Raw genomic sequence first — 17,864 nt, forward strand, 5'->3', positions numbered from 1 at the left:
TTAAGTACTGAGTTTCTCCAAATCCTTCAATTTTAACCTGATGCTCTTCCGTTTTTCTTTTATTCACCTAGGCGCATTTGTAGGCTTTTGTTTTCATAAAATACATGTTATCATGATACACATTTTCTAATTTTCTTTTTGCTTAAGAAATACATCATAAATTGGTATACCACAGATTAACAGCTGGAGATGTGACTTCATTCACTTTAACCACTCCAGAGTATACATAGTTGTTCTATAACTGATTGGGCCATTCCCCTTTGATAGACTTTCAAACATTTTCCAGTTTTCTGCACCACAGGCCACGTTGCAGTAAACTTCTTGTATGATATCCTTGTATCTTGGAACTTTTAGTTCTGTGGTAGTCTTCAAAGTAGGAGTGCTGGGTTAAAAAGTGTATATTTTCAAATTCTAATTGATAGTCAAATAACCTTTTAAAAAGATTGGAACAATACACATTCCCATCAACAATGTACAAAAGTTTTCATATATACTAATTTTGCCAGCACTGTACGTACGTCAGTGCTGATAAATTTTGCAATTCGATTGATATCACAAATGGTACCTTGTTTTGATTTACATCTCATGGACCACTTTGATCCTCTTTCATATGCTTATAGAAATGCAGAAGAACATGATTCAAAGCACAGACAGAACACTTTTGAGTTTGGGACTCACAGTCCTATCATCTATTGTGTGACACAGGCAAGTTACTTTATCCATCTGAGCCTGTTTATTTAGCTGTGAAACAGAGAAAGTATTACTTATCCTCTAGAGTAAATTGTGAGGATTAAAAGAGGTAATGCTTAAAAAGTGTCTGAAACAACACCTAGCAGAGCAAGTATTAAATACAGTTAATGATTACAGGCATGTAGAGCTCACCAATGCTTCAATCAACAACGAATAGCATATACCAGAGTGGTCCCGTAAAATACAGTCTAGTGGCATCTTAGGTCTTTTCTTAGTTGTCTAAGCACATTCTGATATTCATGACAAAACTGCCTATCAACACATTTTTCAGAATGTTATCCCTGCTGTTATGTGAAAATGACTGCATTATTGTTGTTATCAACTTATAGGAATTCTCTGTGCATTAAGGGTATTAATTCTGAATCTGTCACTTCTATTGGAAATATTCCTCCAATCCATCATGTATCTTTTACAGTTTTGTTTTGTATAGACAAATACATCTGCAATTACTTTTATGGTTTCTAGATTGTTTTACAATGATCTCTCATAAGAATATAGCCTCCTAAATATTCCAATATTTCATCTTAACATATAAATTTGTAGTCCTACTATTATTTATTTATTTTATTTTTTAAAAGATAGATAGATAGATAGAGAGAGAGAGAGAGAGAGAGAGAGAGAGAGAGAGAGAGAGAGAGAGAAAGAATTTTAAATATTTATTTATTTATTTAGTTCTCGGCAGACACAACATCTTTTGTTGGTATGTGGTGCTGAGGATCGAACCCAGGCCGCACGCATTCCAGGCGAGCCCGCTACCGCTTGAGCCACATCCCCAGCCCCTGCTATTTATTTTTATTTTAGGAATTTTACAAGTTGGGATTTGGGTGCTCTTTAGGCATCTCTATAATTACATACATCAAATTTAACTTATAAAACTTCATGGTAAGAGATATGGAAGAAGGACTGGGGATAAAGCTCAAATGGTATGGTGCTTGCTTTGCACGCACAAGGCCCTGGGTTCAATTCCAAGCACCAAAACAAAACAAAACAACAACAACAAAAAAAAAGCGCAAGCCAGCGAGAGTGCGCCCGCGCGTGCAATAGCTTATTGGACTGTTTTGAATTATAAGAGTTTTCAATTTTTTTCTTTTAATGGAACCTTCTCTCTGACCTTTTTTTAAAAAAGAAAAAAACCAAACTGGAACCTTTCTTTTTCAAATGAAATATTACAGTAAATTCCAATACACAAAACTGAGCTGTCCCTGTTTGAAGCAGGAAAAGATGAAGTTTCAGAAGTATCTCAAATCAGAGTCAGAACCCTTGAGTTTGGGAGTCACAGCCAAACTTTAAAAAAAAAAGCCTTGGAAATAAGAATAAAGTTTAGATTCTATTCTGAAGCCATGGGGGAACCATTCAAAGGTTTTAAACAGAGAAGTGACATAATCAGATTTATGTACCACTCTACTCTTAGCTGCTTTGGAAAGAACAGATTGTACCAGGACACTAAAGGCAATGAGACCACTAAAAAGGCATATAGCCCCAGCAACAGATAATACTCCTTTGAACAAGAGTGATAGAAGAAGAGAATATCAAGAGAATGTAATGACTAATAGTGAGGTCCAGGGTGAAAGAAAGGGAAGCATCAAGAGTAACCGTTGCAATCTGGTTTAGAAACAGGTGGAAGGTGGTATAATTTACCAACAAAGGGAATACATGAAGAGCAGATTTTGAGGGGGGAAAAACCCTCCAAACATCAAACAAAAAAGTCCTCCCCCCAAAAAACCCCATGCATTTTAAAATGAATTCACACTATACACTTTTCTATCAATAGTGTTTGTTGGGTGTGATGTAGTTATAGAGACACAGAACTGTATCTGGTATTTATCTCGTGTGTGTACATACATACATACATATATATAAAATTTTTTCCCTCCAAAGATATTTGATAAACTGGATGAACCAAACTTTCATTTCTGAGATATCTGGAGGTTTGGAATTTGAGTCTTCTCAGATTCAGATCACCACTCTTTTCTGACTGTCACAAGAAATCTTAATATCTTACAAACTCAACTAGCATTGTACTTTAGCAATTTGGGGAAATGATCTTTTAAGTGCTAGTTTGGACTTAAGCACGAAGGCATTTATTCATCCTGGACAGAGAAAGACCCTGGATTTTATTCTTTTCCTAAAAAGTTTCTGGGTTTGGGGTTATTCTAGTCTCTTCACTTTAATTATCCAACGAAATCTAAGTAACCATTCATGTCCTATGGTTTTGGCTTTCTTTATTCACTTAAAATTGTCCTATTGTCAACAGCTACCTGGGTTTCCAAATTCTGCCCTCATTAGGCGTATGAATCCAAATGACAAGAAGGAATTCTTTTACTAGTTGTTTTGCCACTATGGACTTTCCTACTCAAGGCCCTGGGAACAGAGAAAGATTTATTGCTTAGTGCAATAATCAATTTGAGATCCTCCATATATTCAGGAGGGTCTGAAGCCTGTCATTTTACTCTATTAACAATTTTTGTAATTATTTATTTGGTTATAAATGACCAAAAACATTGTCTGTCAAAAAGAGCTCATACATAAATAAAAGTCTACAATCAGGCAGATCTGGATAATTAAGACTTGAGAACAGGAATCAGGGCTCTTTGGGTATCTTACATCAATGTATTCTCTGAGACACTACCATCAGAACTACTCAATTCCTATCATTTTGCATCTCTTCTTTTGAAGATCCAAAGTCCTGGTAGAAGTACAAGTTTGGTCTGCTCAAATCTTAGAGGGTAATTTGCTATACTCATACTAAAATGGGAGAGTGGGGTTTTATCATTGAAATAAAGTGATTTTGAGCAGGCCAAAGCAATGGTATGTCCATTACACCAATATTAATGTGTTGGAGAAAAGGAAAGAAATTACAATGAAGCAGTTACCAGGAAATTGGGAGAAAATGGAAAATGTCACAGCGCATTTTGAGATGCTGGTGGGAGTTGTTTGTACTGCTGCAAGTTCAGGTAAGATGAGTACGTAATGGATTTAGCAGTCAAAAGGTCATTACTGACCTTGAGTGCAGTGATATATGAGTATCTCAGGTTTTAAAAAAAAGGTGGCTTACTTCCCTCTCTCTGCCTAATATAGATACTGCAGTAGGGGGTCTTAATAAGGTTAACATCACTTGAGAACTGGAATAATCTTTGAAGAACACTATAAAGTTCTGATATGGGGGAACCATTCAAAGGTTTTAAACAGAGAAGTGACATAATCAGATTTATATACCACTCTACTCTTAGCTGCTTTGGAAACATTGAGATCTACTAAAAAAAAGTGACAATTAAATACAACAAATTAAAAAGTAATAATTACTAAGCTCTAAGTTACTCAATGAGAAGTATAGCAATACATAAAAATATGTATCTTAATGTTCACTTATATAAAGGTGGGCATTTTTAATCATTTGAAAAAACAGGCTCAGTGTTAAGTAACTTGCCAAGGTCAAACAGTAAGCACTAAATTTTAAAAAATTCTTTATTTTTTAAATAAAGTTTAAAAAGTAATGTGGCAGTGTAAAATATTCAAATACAGAAATGTGTAAAGTTAACTCTCGTGTAATCTATACTGTTCAAAGAAAGCCATTAATAGACTTCTATGCATTTACAAATATAAGCATATACAAATGAGTTCACACTATATATTTTTCTATCAATAACTTGTTTCACTTAATATATCATGACCATTTTTCTATGTCCATTCCCAACAAATGTGCCTTGATCATTTTAACAGATTTTCTTATGTTTAACTGTATTTTATGTAACCAATCCTTTACTGATGGACATTTAGGTGTTCTATTTTCTACCATGTAATTTTTATCCTTCTGTAGTAACTTAAATATTCTCTCAGTCCTTGTCTCATTTCTTTAACTTCAGAAAATGTGAGACTATAAACCTTAGTTTAATAAAGCCTTGGACTTTTCAAGTTTCAATGTTTGTATAAGTACTGTATTAGTCTGGACTCATTTTCAAGTAATAGAAACCCAACTCAAAGTAACATAAGCAAAAAGGGTATTTATTGGTTCACATAACTGCAAAGTCCAGGGGATATACTAGCTTCAGGCACAGTTGGATCCAGGGGCACAAATGCTGTCATCAGGACTCAAGTCTCTCCATCTCTGGCTGTTTTCCTTTGCACTGGCTTCATTCTCAAGAGTGGCTCATGCAATGTCGTGATAGGCCTTATTGGTTTGAGTTTTTCATTCTACAAAGCTAAAGCACCTCCATAAAGAAAACTTCTTCACAATTCAGTAAAACTCCTAGGGTTAACAATAGACCAACTTGAGCCAAACAACCATTCATGAACCAATAGCTATGATCAAGGACATGGATTTTGTTGATTGATGAGGTCTGAATTACATGTATACCCCTGAAGCCCAAGGCTCACACTATCCAAACCACATGGACTGCAAATAGGAAGATAGGGTTCCAAGAAATATCATGAAATTGCTACAATGAGATGGAATGGATGCTGGGCAATCAAAAACAAATGATGTTCAGGATACGACCAGATATTGAAAAAACTTGATCTCTGCTTATGAATCTGAATGCTGGCATTGTTTCTTCACTGGTAATAAAATTGTTTTAAAAATAACCATGAGGGATGGTTTTCCTGTCCTCAGGAAGTCTATAATCCATTTGAATGGAATAGTAATTTATGTCCAATAGGGTACTTTGGATGATACCAGAGATTCAATACAAGCAAACTCAGCTGAGTCTGAGAGTCCCAATATCTTTGTGACATGAAGGTTCTTATTGGCAAGTAGTTTTGCAACGCTATATGAGTCAGTGATAAATTATTAAGTTCAGTGGAAAACTTCTCTAGTGTTCCTTTAAGTCTTTTGCCAAGTTGAACTGGTACATTCCTATGAGTACTGGTGAACCAGACTCATTTCTGTTGCTGCAGAAGAGAGAAATGGATTTGCTTTCCATCTGCTGCACTTTTCCCTTCCGAATCTGGCAGAAGAGGTCCCAGGTGCCAAAAATGGTCAAGTGTAGCTTACTCACCACTAGGAGTGTGCAGCATGATCCTTTCCTGTTGTGAACATTAAGTCCTTTTGGGGTGAAGTATGGGGCTGCTTCCATTCAGAAATCCTTGATGGAATTGGGCACAAGATATGCTGAAATTGGCTATTGTCTTCTCAGTCTAATTGCAGAAACATGTTAAAAAAGGCAGGTAAGAGTTGAGACAGGTAAATTGACAAGCAGGGCAACTTCAACAGGACCAGCCATACCAAAAGACAGGATATAATGTGGTGGATTAATAAATGTTCTATAAATTAGTTTTTGCCCTGGGTACTTCAGAATTATTCTACAGGGTTAACTCGGAATACCATTTTCTGATCTTAAAGGGCTAGTCAGGTATAGCAGCTCTCATTTTCCTGTTCATTTGCCCAAGAACAGCCAGCTCAAAGGCCATATCCAATCCAGACCTGAGGGTCTGTTTATCAGTTTACACTATATCTGGGAGCAGCAGGGTCAGTAGAGCCAGGTTTGTCAAAGTTGGCCCTACTTTCTTTGGTAATCAAGTCTTCATCTTCTGTAACTGAGCTCATCTCTGAGAGTCACCTTACAAGCAAGTCAAGGCCTCAGACTGGTTGGATGGCACTCTTGAAAGATTTGGATAAGATTTGAGGTGTGGAGATAGTAGGCAAACTCCTGGGTTTAAGTTTTGGGCTTTTTGCCTTCTTAATTACCAATTCTTAAGCACAGGATACATTTGACTCTTGAGCAGATGATCACTCTCATATTAAAACCTTCATTTTGATTGAGTATGATAGGATCAGAGGGAATAACTGGCAGTGTAGATAAATGTCTTTTTCCGAAAGGTACAGGAAAAGCACAGGGGGGAAAAATCTGACAATTTGACAATCTGAAGACAGCAGAAAAAGTGATCTTGAAGATATAAAAGCTGTATATATAAGCAGAATATTCATCCAGATTTAATGTGCTGAGGGTAAGCAGTCTACAGCAACAGGACTAAGTCTTGTTTGATGATTTGTAGAATGAATCACATAATCACAATTAATCTAGAGGCTAGGAAACAAGGACATAAAGAAAACATTTCCAGCATTGAATCTGTACATTTGTTAAAGTGGCTGAGGATGGCCAGCCCTTAAATTGTGCAGTAAAGGATGAGATTTTTCTCAGGACACAAATTGAAGTCTCTTCATTTGATATGATTTGGGAATTCAAGAATTGAATCCTTCTTACAGAAATAAATTGTCCTAATGACTAACAGTATCTCACAGAAAGGAATAAAGCCAACCACTTTTAATTGGTATAAAACAGCAGTATTGAGACAGATGTGATCCACGAGGACAAAAGTTTTAAGTATTAAAATCCTTTGCTGCTGTATTTGTATTTTTTTTTTCTATATCAGTCTGACAAAAATGTAGCCCAGCGAGTTGGCTACCATGGTCTGATCAAAGGGCCTATGTTTAACTATCACTAGCATATATAGTTGATGGTACCAGGCACAAAAGATTCATATTACAAGAACATTTCTCACTGGCTATAAGAAAAATTTTCCAAATGGCTTCATTTAAAATCACATGAGAAGGGATGTCCAAAGATTGTCTTGAAGATCAGCTGTTACATGTAGTTAGAGACTAGTATTCATATTAATTTTGTAGAACAAGCAGATATGCCAAGTGATGGAGAAAATTAAAATTAAACAAAAAACCCAACTTTTTTAAAGGCTCACTTGTCCTGGAAATACCGGTTAACTGAATATAAACCAAGGAGCAGTGTAAACTACCACTGGTTGAGTCATATAGTGATTTGTAGTTTGAAAAGATGAATGATAACCAGGTACTGAGCCCCTTTGGGAAATGCTGCCAATATTTGGATTCTGCTTTCATAGTTAGTTATCCCTTGCATACGAAGTATAGTACCATGGTTAATGATGAGAGGTCAAATGCACAAGTTGGTTTAAGATGGTCTCAATGAGGAATCAGTTTCAGTATCAACCTGTAGGTTTTTCATGTATCCAAGGAAGGTCTAAGATATCATTCATGTACTTCAGTACCAGTAGTACATCTGGTGTTTAAGAAGGTTGGTAAGTGGGATTTGTCAGTGTAGGGTGCATATTAGTTGCTCTCTGGGTCTATCCAATTCCAGGAGTGATTTTAAGTCCATCTGGGATGGAGGGCTATTAATGAAGGTTCATTTGACACTATTTTCAGCCCACATGACCATTCTGGGGGGGCAAAGGCATTTCTTGCACTTTGTCATTTCTTGCATATTCCTAAGTCTGCAGAATATTCGTAAGAATGTTCAGCATCAACTGAATATGGACCATATTGAGAGAAGGTACACAAAAGATTAGAATGCCACTCAGCTCAAACACGTCATCTGGGGCAGTAGTTTTCAAACTTTGCTCTGAAGAATTCTACATGTTGCAAGGAAGTCTCTTTTGATGTCACCATGGTGGTAAAGGATGATGGTTATGGCAGGTTGCAGACTCCCACTTCTGCTTCACTACTTCATTTAGAGCAGCTTCACTTTTACTCTGGGCTTCCATATTTTCATTCAAAGGACTTCATGGCCACAAGTCTTTGGAAAACCAATGATCTAAGAATAAGCTGTTCACAAAATGCTGAAATACAAAAAATAGGTCACAGAAACCAGAAACTAGGTAAGCAAAGTCTATGGTAAGACAAGATTTTTTCTATTCATTCTTTCCCTCATATGGACCCCTTATAGGCTGATGAAATTAAAGATCAAGTCTCCTACAAATTGATACCTAAAGCGGGCTTATGACTACCAGAGAACAAGACTATTGATTCTTAGTTACAATAGCAGTGGGGCTTTTGCATCTACATGCAAAATGCATCCATCTGTTTGTAAATGTAACTTCAAGAAGCTGGTGGCTCGATGACTTTTCTTTAAGCACTGCTAACACCTCTATGAGCCACAACTCAAATTCTAAGAAAATATTTTCTCTTATCACTTCTCCTTTTCTTGTCTCTTCCTCCTGTCCGTTTCCCAACCTCCTCACTCACCTGAGATGCAACAAAGTTTTTAGGGAGAAGTATACTAAATGTCATGAAACTCAGTTTTGGGAGGCAGAATTAACTTTCTCCCATTCCCCAACCTTATAGTCCCACAAATATTCTAAAGGATTCCTTAACAAAAAACAAAGGTAATGATCAACATATGGGATCCTCAGATGATAGACATACTAATTCAGTTAATGAGAGCCAGGTGCTATGGTACACACCTGTAATGCCAGTGACTTGGGAGGCTAAGGAAGGATAAGAGCAAATTTGAGGTCAGCCTTGGCAACTTAGTGAGACTGTGTCAAAGTGAAAAATAAAAAGGACTGGGTATTTATTTTGAGTGTTAAGAAGCTCAATGTTGGGAAAAATAAAAAGACAAGGTATGAGAATAAGGTTTTCAAAAGATACTATGTTTATTATGGGTCTCTAGGCCAATTTGTTGGTAATCAGGAAGCCCTGGTTATACTGCTCTACAGCAATTTTTCATTCCATTAAAAGGAATGCTGCCAAAAAACCCCAAATAAAACAAAATCCTGTTTGATTAAACTCAAAATGGGCAAAAGAGTTAAATGGAGCTCTTTGCTGCCAAGTCTTTTGAGCTCCTTTAATATTTTACACTGCATTGTAGGAAGGGATACATCTTACAGAATTAGAAGTTCTACGAGATACTCATCTACCATATACAGAGGGAAAAAAATTGCTCATATTGTAAATATTAGTTTGGGGACAGAGGACTATAAATAAGTTCCCTGCGTCTATTAGTATTATACAACAAAAAGACATGATATGAACAAGATTCCTAACCAATTAGGCCATTTTTTATGATCTTCTTGAGAAGATCATAAAAAAGGACTGAAGAGCTATAAGTTGCTTTCTGTTTCACATTGGGCAATCTTGTTACTGATGAAAACATGCTTTTTTTGACTGGACAATCTACCACTATAGACAGTTTGCTTCTCTACCCTAGGGATGCTGCCATGTAATTCTGATCTAGGTGTACCAATCACATGATTATACATAAAATATCCTCAAGGGGTCACCAGATCAAGCTGAAAACTTTTAGAACTCCCTATCTCCAGCCATTATAACACTGTGGGTAAGTTAATGCCAAGGACAATACTGGACTGGGAGTCAGAAGGCTTGGCCTCTATCACTTTGTAGCTGAGTCACCTTGGTTAACTGCTTTACCTCTTAAATTCGGGTTCCTTCATTTAAAAAAGGGATACATTATTGTGTTATTTTGATTATTAAAATAAATGTAAAAGTGCTTTGAAACTGTAAAGTGCTAGGTAAACAGGGGATTACCATATAGGTGCTATCTTGATGTATCAAGAGGCCTTCTCTTGAGTCTGACTGTAGTCTTGTGAGATGCCATTAGGTAAAGGGATTCCTTAGTAGAATTTCTTATGTTTTGTGAAGAGTTCTGGTTCCTGAGTAATCCCAAAGAAGATGCTATAAGGAATTCACTGTGCCTTCTTTTGATCCCAATGGGTCAGAGTATCTACTTTCTCATTCAGTAGGCTACTACAGATTTGACGTAGAAAAAAGAACAGGGTCCAGTGACCTTGATGGGATTCCATCAAGATAGTTAGTTCATGAACTTCAATCATTTGAGATTGGGGGGGCATGGTCTAATGCTGTTCTCAAAGAGATGTTTCCTTTCTTCTGACATAGTTGACAATTACAAATCCCCTGGTCCAACTTTATTGTGTCTCTCTGAAGGCTTTAACTGAAGAAATGAAATGTACACGCATGGAAAAAAACCGGGCCTTTGTGATAAAATAGCTTCAGCCATTTGGCTTCAGGACTCTTGACTATACTATAAAGGGCTGTGCCAACTCTGGGTACAACAGGAAAGGAGTGGAGGTAAAGGCCACATCATGATGGATGAATGCCTCTTGGGTCACAGTGTCCACTGGAATGATGCCTTCTTCAGTAGTAAAGTGGCAGGAATCACCATGAGCAAAAATCCAGGTACCAGGTCTGTAGGCTGATGGTCTAGCAGAAGGAAGGTGGTCAGAAGGTCCAGGCGAACACTCAGCAATCAGGAGGCACAGGACTAGAAGGGGCAGGGATAAAACAAGTAAGATAACAAATGCATGGGACTATAAATACAGAATTCTAAGACTGGGGAGAGTCTGCTAGTAGTACAGCTGCCTGATAGATACTAATTCTTGACCAGCCTGGCTTAGAGGCTGACAGATGATAAACTGGTGTGAGTGAGGAGAGCAAATCCAAAAGGAAAACACAAAGGTCTGATTAGCAATTACTAATAAGAACTGAAAGACTTCTTTGGCAAAGACCTCCTGCCTTCTCAGAACGAATGGTCTGAGATGCAACAAAAAGCAATTGCCCCAAGACTCATATTTTGGGGCAGTAATTTGATTGTATTCCAGCTGCTGAGCTCAGTTGCTAGAGAGAAGGAAGTGGCTATGCAAGTGGCACATAGTGAATTTAAAATTTATATACAAAAAAGAAACCATATTGCCTTTCTCCCTTCCTCCTTTTTAAATCATCTCCTTTAAAAAGCTGCCCTAACTTTAAACATTTTGAGTAGGAGAGAGCAAGACCTCAGTTCTTGCCCGCTTCTGTATAAAAAAATTCCCTTCAACATATCAATTGCTTTTTATGCCCGAGGGCTTCCTATATCTTTTAAAATTTAGAATTAAACTGGTAAGGTGGTGCATGTCTATAAGCTAAGCCCAGCAACTTAAGAGGCTAAGGCAGAAGAACCACAAATTTAAGGACAGCCTCAGAAACTTAAGGAGACTCTATCTCAAAATAAAAAGACTGGGGATGTAACCCCCCCGCCCCCCCCCCCCCGTTCAATCTCCAGTACTCTCGTCAAAAAAATTAGAATTAAAAAATAAAACATGAAATAAAGATAGAAATGGGCCTAGAATATTTAGTGACTTTTCTTCTAATCAAGAAAAATTTTAGTTATTAAACAGTGATTAAGCATACACTCAACTGATTCTGAGACAGCCTGTTCTCTAAAGTCTTCCTTTGTAATAAATGCTTCATCAGAGGTAGTGGTATGTAGGTGCATAAAACAAGGTCCTTTTCAAAGGATTTGCTATCTAGAAAGAGAACAAATGCATGCAAATAACTACAAGAATTTGCATACAAAGACAGATGAAAGATATAATAATATGTTTAAAGGTTAACAATCTGGTTAAAGTTAAGAGATTCATGGGGAGGAGAGTGAGCTGGATGCTGAGGAAATAGCAAAATTCTGACAGGTAAAGAAAGAGAAGGGCATTTCCAGTGTAGAGAAGAGAGTATGAACAAAAGTGCAGAGATGGTGAAATAGGGCATTTTGGAAAATGTCAAGTACCGTAATCCACTTTGGATGGAGTGTTATCAGTTTGCACAGAAGTTCTGAAGAGAAACTCAGGTCTTCTAATTCCCATAAACATTGCTGGTGGCAGTGCTTGCTCAGTTGCCTCTTTTCTCACAGCAAGGTCAACAGTCCCCAGATTAAAAACAGAACAAAACAAACCAATCCAAAAAAACTACCTCCAGAATTCCTGCCACATCCTGACAAGCTCTTCTGGGTTGCAGGTCCAGTTCTTGAAAATCTGGAGTCCATGGCTGCAGCTACTAAAAGTTATCTGCTTCAATGATTGCAGGACACTGTAGCAAAACCTTTTCAACCTCCAATCCTGGACATCTCATGTTTTGTTACAGAATTTCAAGCTTTGAGTTCCAGTTGTTTTTCTCCTCCTTTCTCTAGAGGAAAGCCTCTTATCACCACAGTCTAAAGATTCTTTTGAGGTACATCCAGACTTAATTACAAAAGAGCTAAAGACCAACACAGTTTTCTTCAAAAAAAGTCATTTTTTCTGGGAGTGAATCATTTGTCTCTGCCCTTTAGGTAAAGGAACAGTCAACTGATTTTTTTTTTTTCCAGACATTTGAATGAAACAGCAGAACTGGCTAACATCTAATCAGACAAACTATACTTAAAAGTGTTCATGTTCACTTGCTTAGAGCTGTACCACTTGGTAAGCACCACTCCACAAAGTTAAAATGTTTGAAATCCAACTGTTCAAACATTTTTAGTGTTTGCTGGATAACAGACTGGAATTTGATAAAAGCAGCTGACAATTAACAAAGAAACAAAAAAATGGCATTTTGGCTGCCTCGTTATCACACTTATAACCAATAGAATACATGGCAGGCCAGAAAAGTTTCAAATCGCTACCAAATCTGATTTTTGAGGTTCAGCAGGAGTTTTAACAGAACTTTTCAGAGCATGTTAGCCTTCAAATAAAGAAAAAACCCAAAACATCTTCAGGAATTCCATGCCTGTTCCAGTGAGCCTGCTTGCTAAAAATCCATGTGCACCATTAATTAGCTGGGCATGGCAGCACCATTTAAAAATAAGCCTATTCACTACCAAACACACAAACTAGGGACACAAAATAGGAGCAAGTGAAACATAGCAAAATGGTCAAAGAAAGAAAGGTAGTCAGACACCAGTATAAACAGCAAAAAACAAAACTTCTGGGTCAAAGATTAAATATGCTTGATATTACAGAACACATCCACCCTTAATTGTAGCTGCTTTACATTGGGTGCCATTGTACCATGTACCATATACATCAGCCATCCTTCAGGCACCCCATGGTGAAAAGAAAGGATTCAGAACAGAAGCCAGCAGGGCTTATTGTTACCCCCAATATCCATTATGCATAGAAACAGCTCACATATCCCAGGGACTCAAACGGGGGGCTTCAAATTGGTAGTAAAGGATCCCAAACGACATCTAGGCCTCAGTTTCCTCCCTGTGGCATAAAGGAAGTGGCATATAGGAATCGACCTTAACTCTTCTGGGTCACAGGACCCTCTGAAAACTTGCCAGCTGTGGATTATCATTCCTTACAAATGCATGTTCCCACAAATTTTCTGCATACAGTATCTGGGAGTTTTAGGGATCTCCAACTCCAATCTAAGGTTCCCAGGTTCAAACTCCCACAAATGGGTAATTGTTGTTTTCTTACAACTCAAAAAACATTACAATATTCATCTTTTACGTATACCAACGCCTTATAGTTTACAAAGCGCTTTCAACCCCACATACAACGACAGGCAGAGGAGGAAACTGAGGCGCAGACAAATTACAGAGTGATTTGCCTAAGGTCACTCGGCCAGCTGGTGGACAGGCCCGGAAGCAAACCCAGCTCTTCTACTCCAGGGCTCGTATCCCCACCCCGGAGCTGCTGCCAGAGATCCCGCATCTCACTAAGGCGGCATGAGGAGGAAAAGGCAAAGTAGAAAGCCCACCACCAACCATCCTCCAGCTCCCTCCTGTCCCCCCAACTGGGTTCTTGCAGGCCCGGAAGGGTGGCGCCAGGCCTCCAGGCCAGCCCCGGCCACCCCCGCCTCCCCGGCCGCGCCAAATCCCGCCGCTGCCGCCGCCTCCCCGGGAGCGGGGCGGAGGAGTTGCCCGCCGCCACCGACCACCCGGACGACTCCTCGTCGAATCGCAAACGCATAGGCCGCCGCCCGAGTTCTGCGTACAAGAAGAAAGACGCGGCGCGAGCGCCAACGGCCACCGGGCGCGCGCCGCGGCGGCCGGGCCTGCGCCCCAAGAGCTGGATGCCAGAGCAGGAGAAAGAGCCGCCAACCGATCGCTCGATCGACCGCGCGCCCGCTCCTTCGCCCTACCAGACCGGGGAGGGGGGGAGGGCGCGCCAGGGCTTCTTCGAGTTAGGGGCCTGACTCCCCGGCGATGAGACAAGATGGCTCCTCCGGTCCGCTCTGCAGCTACCGTCCCGGCTGCGTCGCTCGGCCCGCCCCCGGTACTGTTTCTTTAAATGGCGGAGAGGGTCAAGAAAGCAGGAAGAGAGGAGCGCTCTCTCACGTGACAGGGGCGGGACGGCCAACCAAGATCCGGTCACGTGGGGGCACGCTGCCCGCCAATCAGGAGGCGGGGTATCAGGGCGGGGGCGGGAGAACCTGCTTCTTTGTGATTGGCGGAATGGGCCGCGGAGGCCTCGGGGGCTTGGGGCGTCGGGTAGTGCGCGAGGTGGCCGTGGCTGTAAACGCTAGCGGAGACAAAGCAGTGGCTGTGGTGGCTGTAGCGGAGGCGGCAGAAAAGCCCTAAACGCCGAATTTCGTGGCTCTGAGTCCTGTCATCTTATCCTGCGCGGCGCGCGGGCGGCAGCGGCGGAGGCGGCGGAGGCGGAGGCAGCACATGGTTCCAAGAGCGCGCTGCGGTTGTTGGGTTCCAGTTCCGCGGGGAGGGACAAAGGCAGCTGCGAGCTCCAGGCAACGCCCGATCGGGTGGTGCGCTTGCCACTGCCCTCGATCCGGGCCTTGAAAACTGAGACTAACTCCTCTTCGTGAGGAGGCGGCCGCAGGACCGAGGCCCGGGAAGGGATTGAGGGGCTGAGGCCGCTGAGGGGAGTGGGGGAGGGGCGCGGCCGCCTGAGGTGATTTGGGCGGGTTAATTGTGAGGCGTTTCTGTGGGCCAGTGTGAGGTAATTTGACCCCCCACCCAGTGGAGATTGGGGCGGGACATCAAGCTGGGTTTGGTCGGGTTTTGAAAAAAGAAATCGCAGTCTGTGCCTAGCAGCTCTTTCAGTTGGGAAGTGATAAAGCTAGCGCCATATGTACAACATCGACGTCGCGGTCTCCAGCCTAGGGCCTATATAAAGACTGGCATCCCTGGTGGCGAAGACATGGGTGAATGTTCAGTTTTATGACAGAAGTGGGTAAATTTCCGGATTGGTAAATTTCCGGATTAGTAAAGGAAATTTAGGGGAACAAAAAATAAAAAAAGCCTCGAAGAACGCGAAGACTTGGAAGATGAAGCAGTGACAAACCGCCAACTCAAGGACTCGTCTACTTCTGGACCAATCCACTTTGCACTCGGATTGTCTGAATTATCGAAACTTAACTCTGAAAGTTCTTTAGGACTGCAGGTTTATGACGTAGTTTTTTCCAAAATATTACATCATAGTCATCGAGAAGATTAAAACAGATTTGAGATCAATTTCTGTTTAAAAAATCTGAATATATATTGGATAGATACTAGGTAACTTGTTTCAACTGTCATTAAGGAGCACAGACTTAATCTTAACTGGACGGAATCCTGGAAAATCTGCTCCATTATATATATTTCTCCTTGGGTAAAAGACTGGAGACCCCATTGCAGTTATGGCTTTCACAAATTATAGCAGTCTGAATCGAGCTCAGCTAACATTTGAATATCTACACACAAATTCGTAAGTATTCTATAGGTGCCACTGAGGTCACCAATAACTCCTTGGAAATCCTTTCCCCAGAAATTTTTGCTTTTTCACTCTGGGATGTATCATAGGATGTCTTGAGCTCTGTTGAAGAACTGAGATCAGTGAAATATTTCTTGCTAATCCAGAAGAATCTGATTTTCATTTATGGGATCAAATTTTTCTAATACAAACTAGTTATTCGGAGTCAATGTATTCAGTGTTTAATAGGAATCCATCAAGTACTCCTCTTTGGATGGCCAAAAGTTGAATTATTTTAGCATCAACTCAACTTTTAGTGACAACAGCTTAAACAGTTGGGTTTATAACAAATGTTTCCTTTCTAACAAGAAAAGAAGACAAAAACATATAAGAGACAACTTATGAGAAGATTCTTTTTTTTTTTTCAGCAAATGATTGTCTTTAGCTTCTTGGGAGATTGATTCCTACATACAATACAGTTTGTATAAGTTCAGCAGGAAATGGCAACTTGTTTTCATTGATTTAGATAATCTTTTCCCCAAATGTGGTAAATCACAAAACAACTGTGTTCCTGGTTCTTGAGTTCACAAGTTACAATCACTCCAATTTGGTATAGAATATTTTAGGGTAAACCCAGTCTCTCTGAAATTACCCAGTGGGATCAAAACTACTTTAGCATTTTCATATATTATCTGTTAGAAGGTAAGTATTCTACCATTTTAGTACCTGGAGAGGAGGTTTTGAACAGCTAAATGAATGGTTCCCAATTAAGAACCACCTTTAGAATTGAGAGTGTAGACTTCAGTGATCCAATAGTAAGTAGTACAGTGAATTTTAGTCTTTTATGGAAAAGTCAGTATTATTTGTGATCCCATAATGTCTGTAATATTTTTGTTATTTTTCTGATCAAGGAAATAAATTTTTTTTTTCTGAATAATGAAGTGATTTGCCAAGCGCTGAGGGTGTGGTTTGGTTTTGTTTAGGAAGCTTTTTATTGAATATCATTTTAGAGAAGGTACCACAGAGGCCATCTACTCAAATTCTCACATTTACAAATGATAAATCTGGAACCTAGTTAGATGAAATCATTATGAAAAGTGCCAGTAGAGCCTTGGGCAAAACCTTCAGTGTCCTTTTTATTTGACCTGCCATATTAAGAACAAGTAGGTGAAGGCCACTAGAATGTTCTTGGGTGATTGTTGGATAAATGGCTGTCTCAGTTTTGAGTTTTGGAGTGATAGGGCAAGTTTGGAATTATAGATTTTATGATAATCTTGGAAGACCATGAACTGGACTTCAGAAATTTGGGTTCCAGTTTAACCAAAGACTATGCAATTTAATAATAATAATAATAGTTAACAACAGTTAATTGCTTTATGCCAGTAACTTTTAAGCTTTGTTTAATCTGTAAAGTAGACCTGCAGGATAAGGATTATTTTTGTTTTGCGTTTGAGGAAACCGAGGCTCAGATTAAATTACATGCTAACAGTTATGCAATTGCTAATTGGCAGATTAAAGGTGCCAGGGTTTAAGACATAAAAGATTATTGACTACAGTGCTTTAGTGCTTTTAACCATTAGGCAGTGCTGCTTCTATCTGTTTTACTTTCAAAGGCCTATTGTCTAAAAAAACAAAGATTCACTTCTTACTTTAAAAGTCTTCAAATTTAATGTATGTCATTTGAGTCTCTAATTTGAGGATTATATGTACCCCCCCCCTTTTTAATTCTGTTTTGAAGTTTATTAACAATAGCTGAAGCTGGGCATGGTTGCACATGCCTGTAATCCTAGCAGCTGGGGAGGCTGAAGCAGGAGGATTGTGAGTTTAAAGCCAGACTAAGCAACTTAGGCCCTAAGCAATTTAGTGAGACCCTGTTTCTAAAATAAAAATATAAAAAGGGCTGA

The 17,864-nt window shown here is 39.5% G+C and overlaps 2 protein-coding genes across 3 annotated transcripts in view; one reads left to right on the forward strand and one right to left on the reverse strand.

Annotated features, from left to right (window-relative positions):
- Positions 1–4,731: 4,731 nt before the first annotated feature.
- On the reverse strand, positions 4,732–14,455 carry LOC110596937 (taurine up-regulated 1 protein; the record flags this gene model as incomplete). The annotated part of the gene is made up of 3 exons (XM_078039603.1): positions 4,732–8,337; positions 10,046–10,799; positions 12,078–14,455. A coding segment is annotated over one exon (468 nt), but the record flags the coding sequence as incomplete, so codon positions are not given.
- A 253-nt stretch (positions 14,456–14,708) lies between these two features.
- Positions 14,709–17,864, forward strand: part of Morc2 (MORC family CW-type zinc finger 2) — a 38,211-nt gene continuing 35,055 nt past the window's right edge. Inside the window, exon 1 of one of the 2 annotated variants that reach the window (XM_013364992.4) lies at positions 14,709–15,975. In XM_013364992.4, the coding sequence (XP_013220446.1) occupies positions 15,908–15,975 (68 nt within the window). In that variant the 5' untranslated portion in view covers positions 14,709–15,907. The remainder of the gene's footprint in view (positions 15,976–17,864) is intronic. The other variant, XM_005339849.4, reaches the window with a different exon arrangement.

The sequence above is a fragment of the Ictidomys tridecemlineatus genome, chromosome 2 (assembly GCF_052094955.1).
Source record: "Ictidomys tridecemlineatus isolate mIctTri1 chromosome 2, mIctTri1.hap1, whole genome shotgun sequence".
Classification (NCBI taxonomy): Eukaryota; Metazoa; Chordata; class Mammalia; order Rodentia; family Sciuridae; genus Ictidomys; species Ictidomys tridecemlineatus.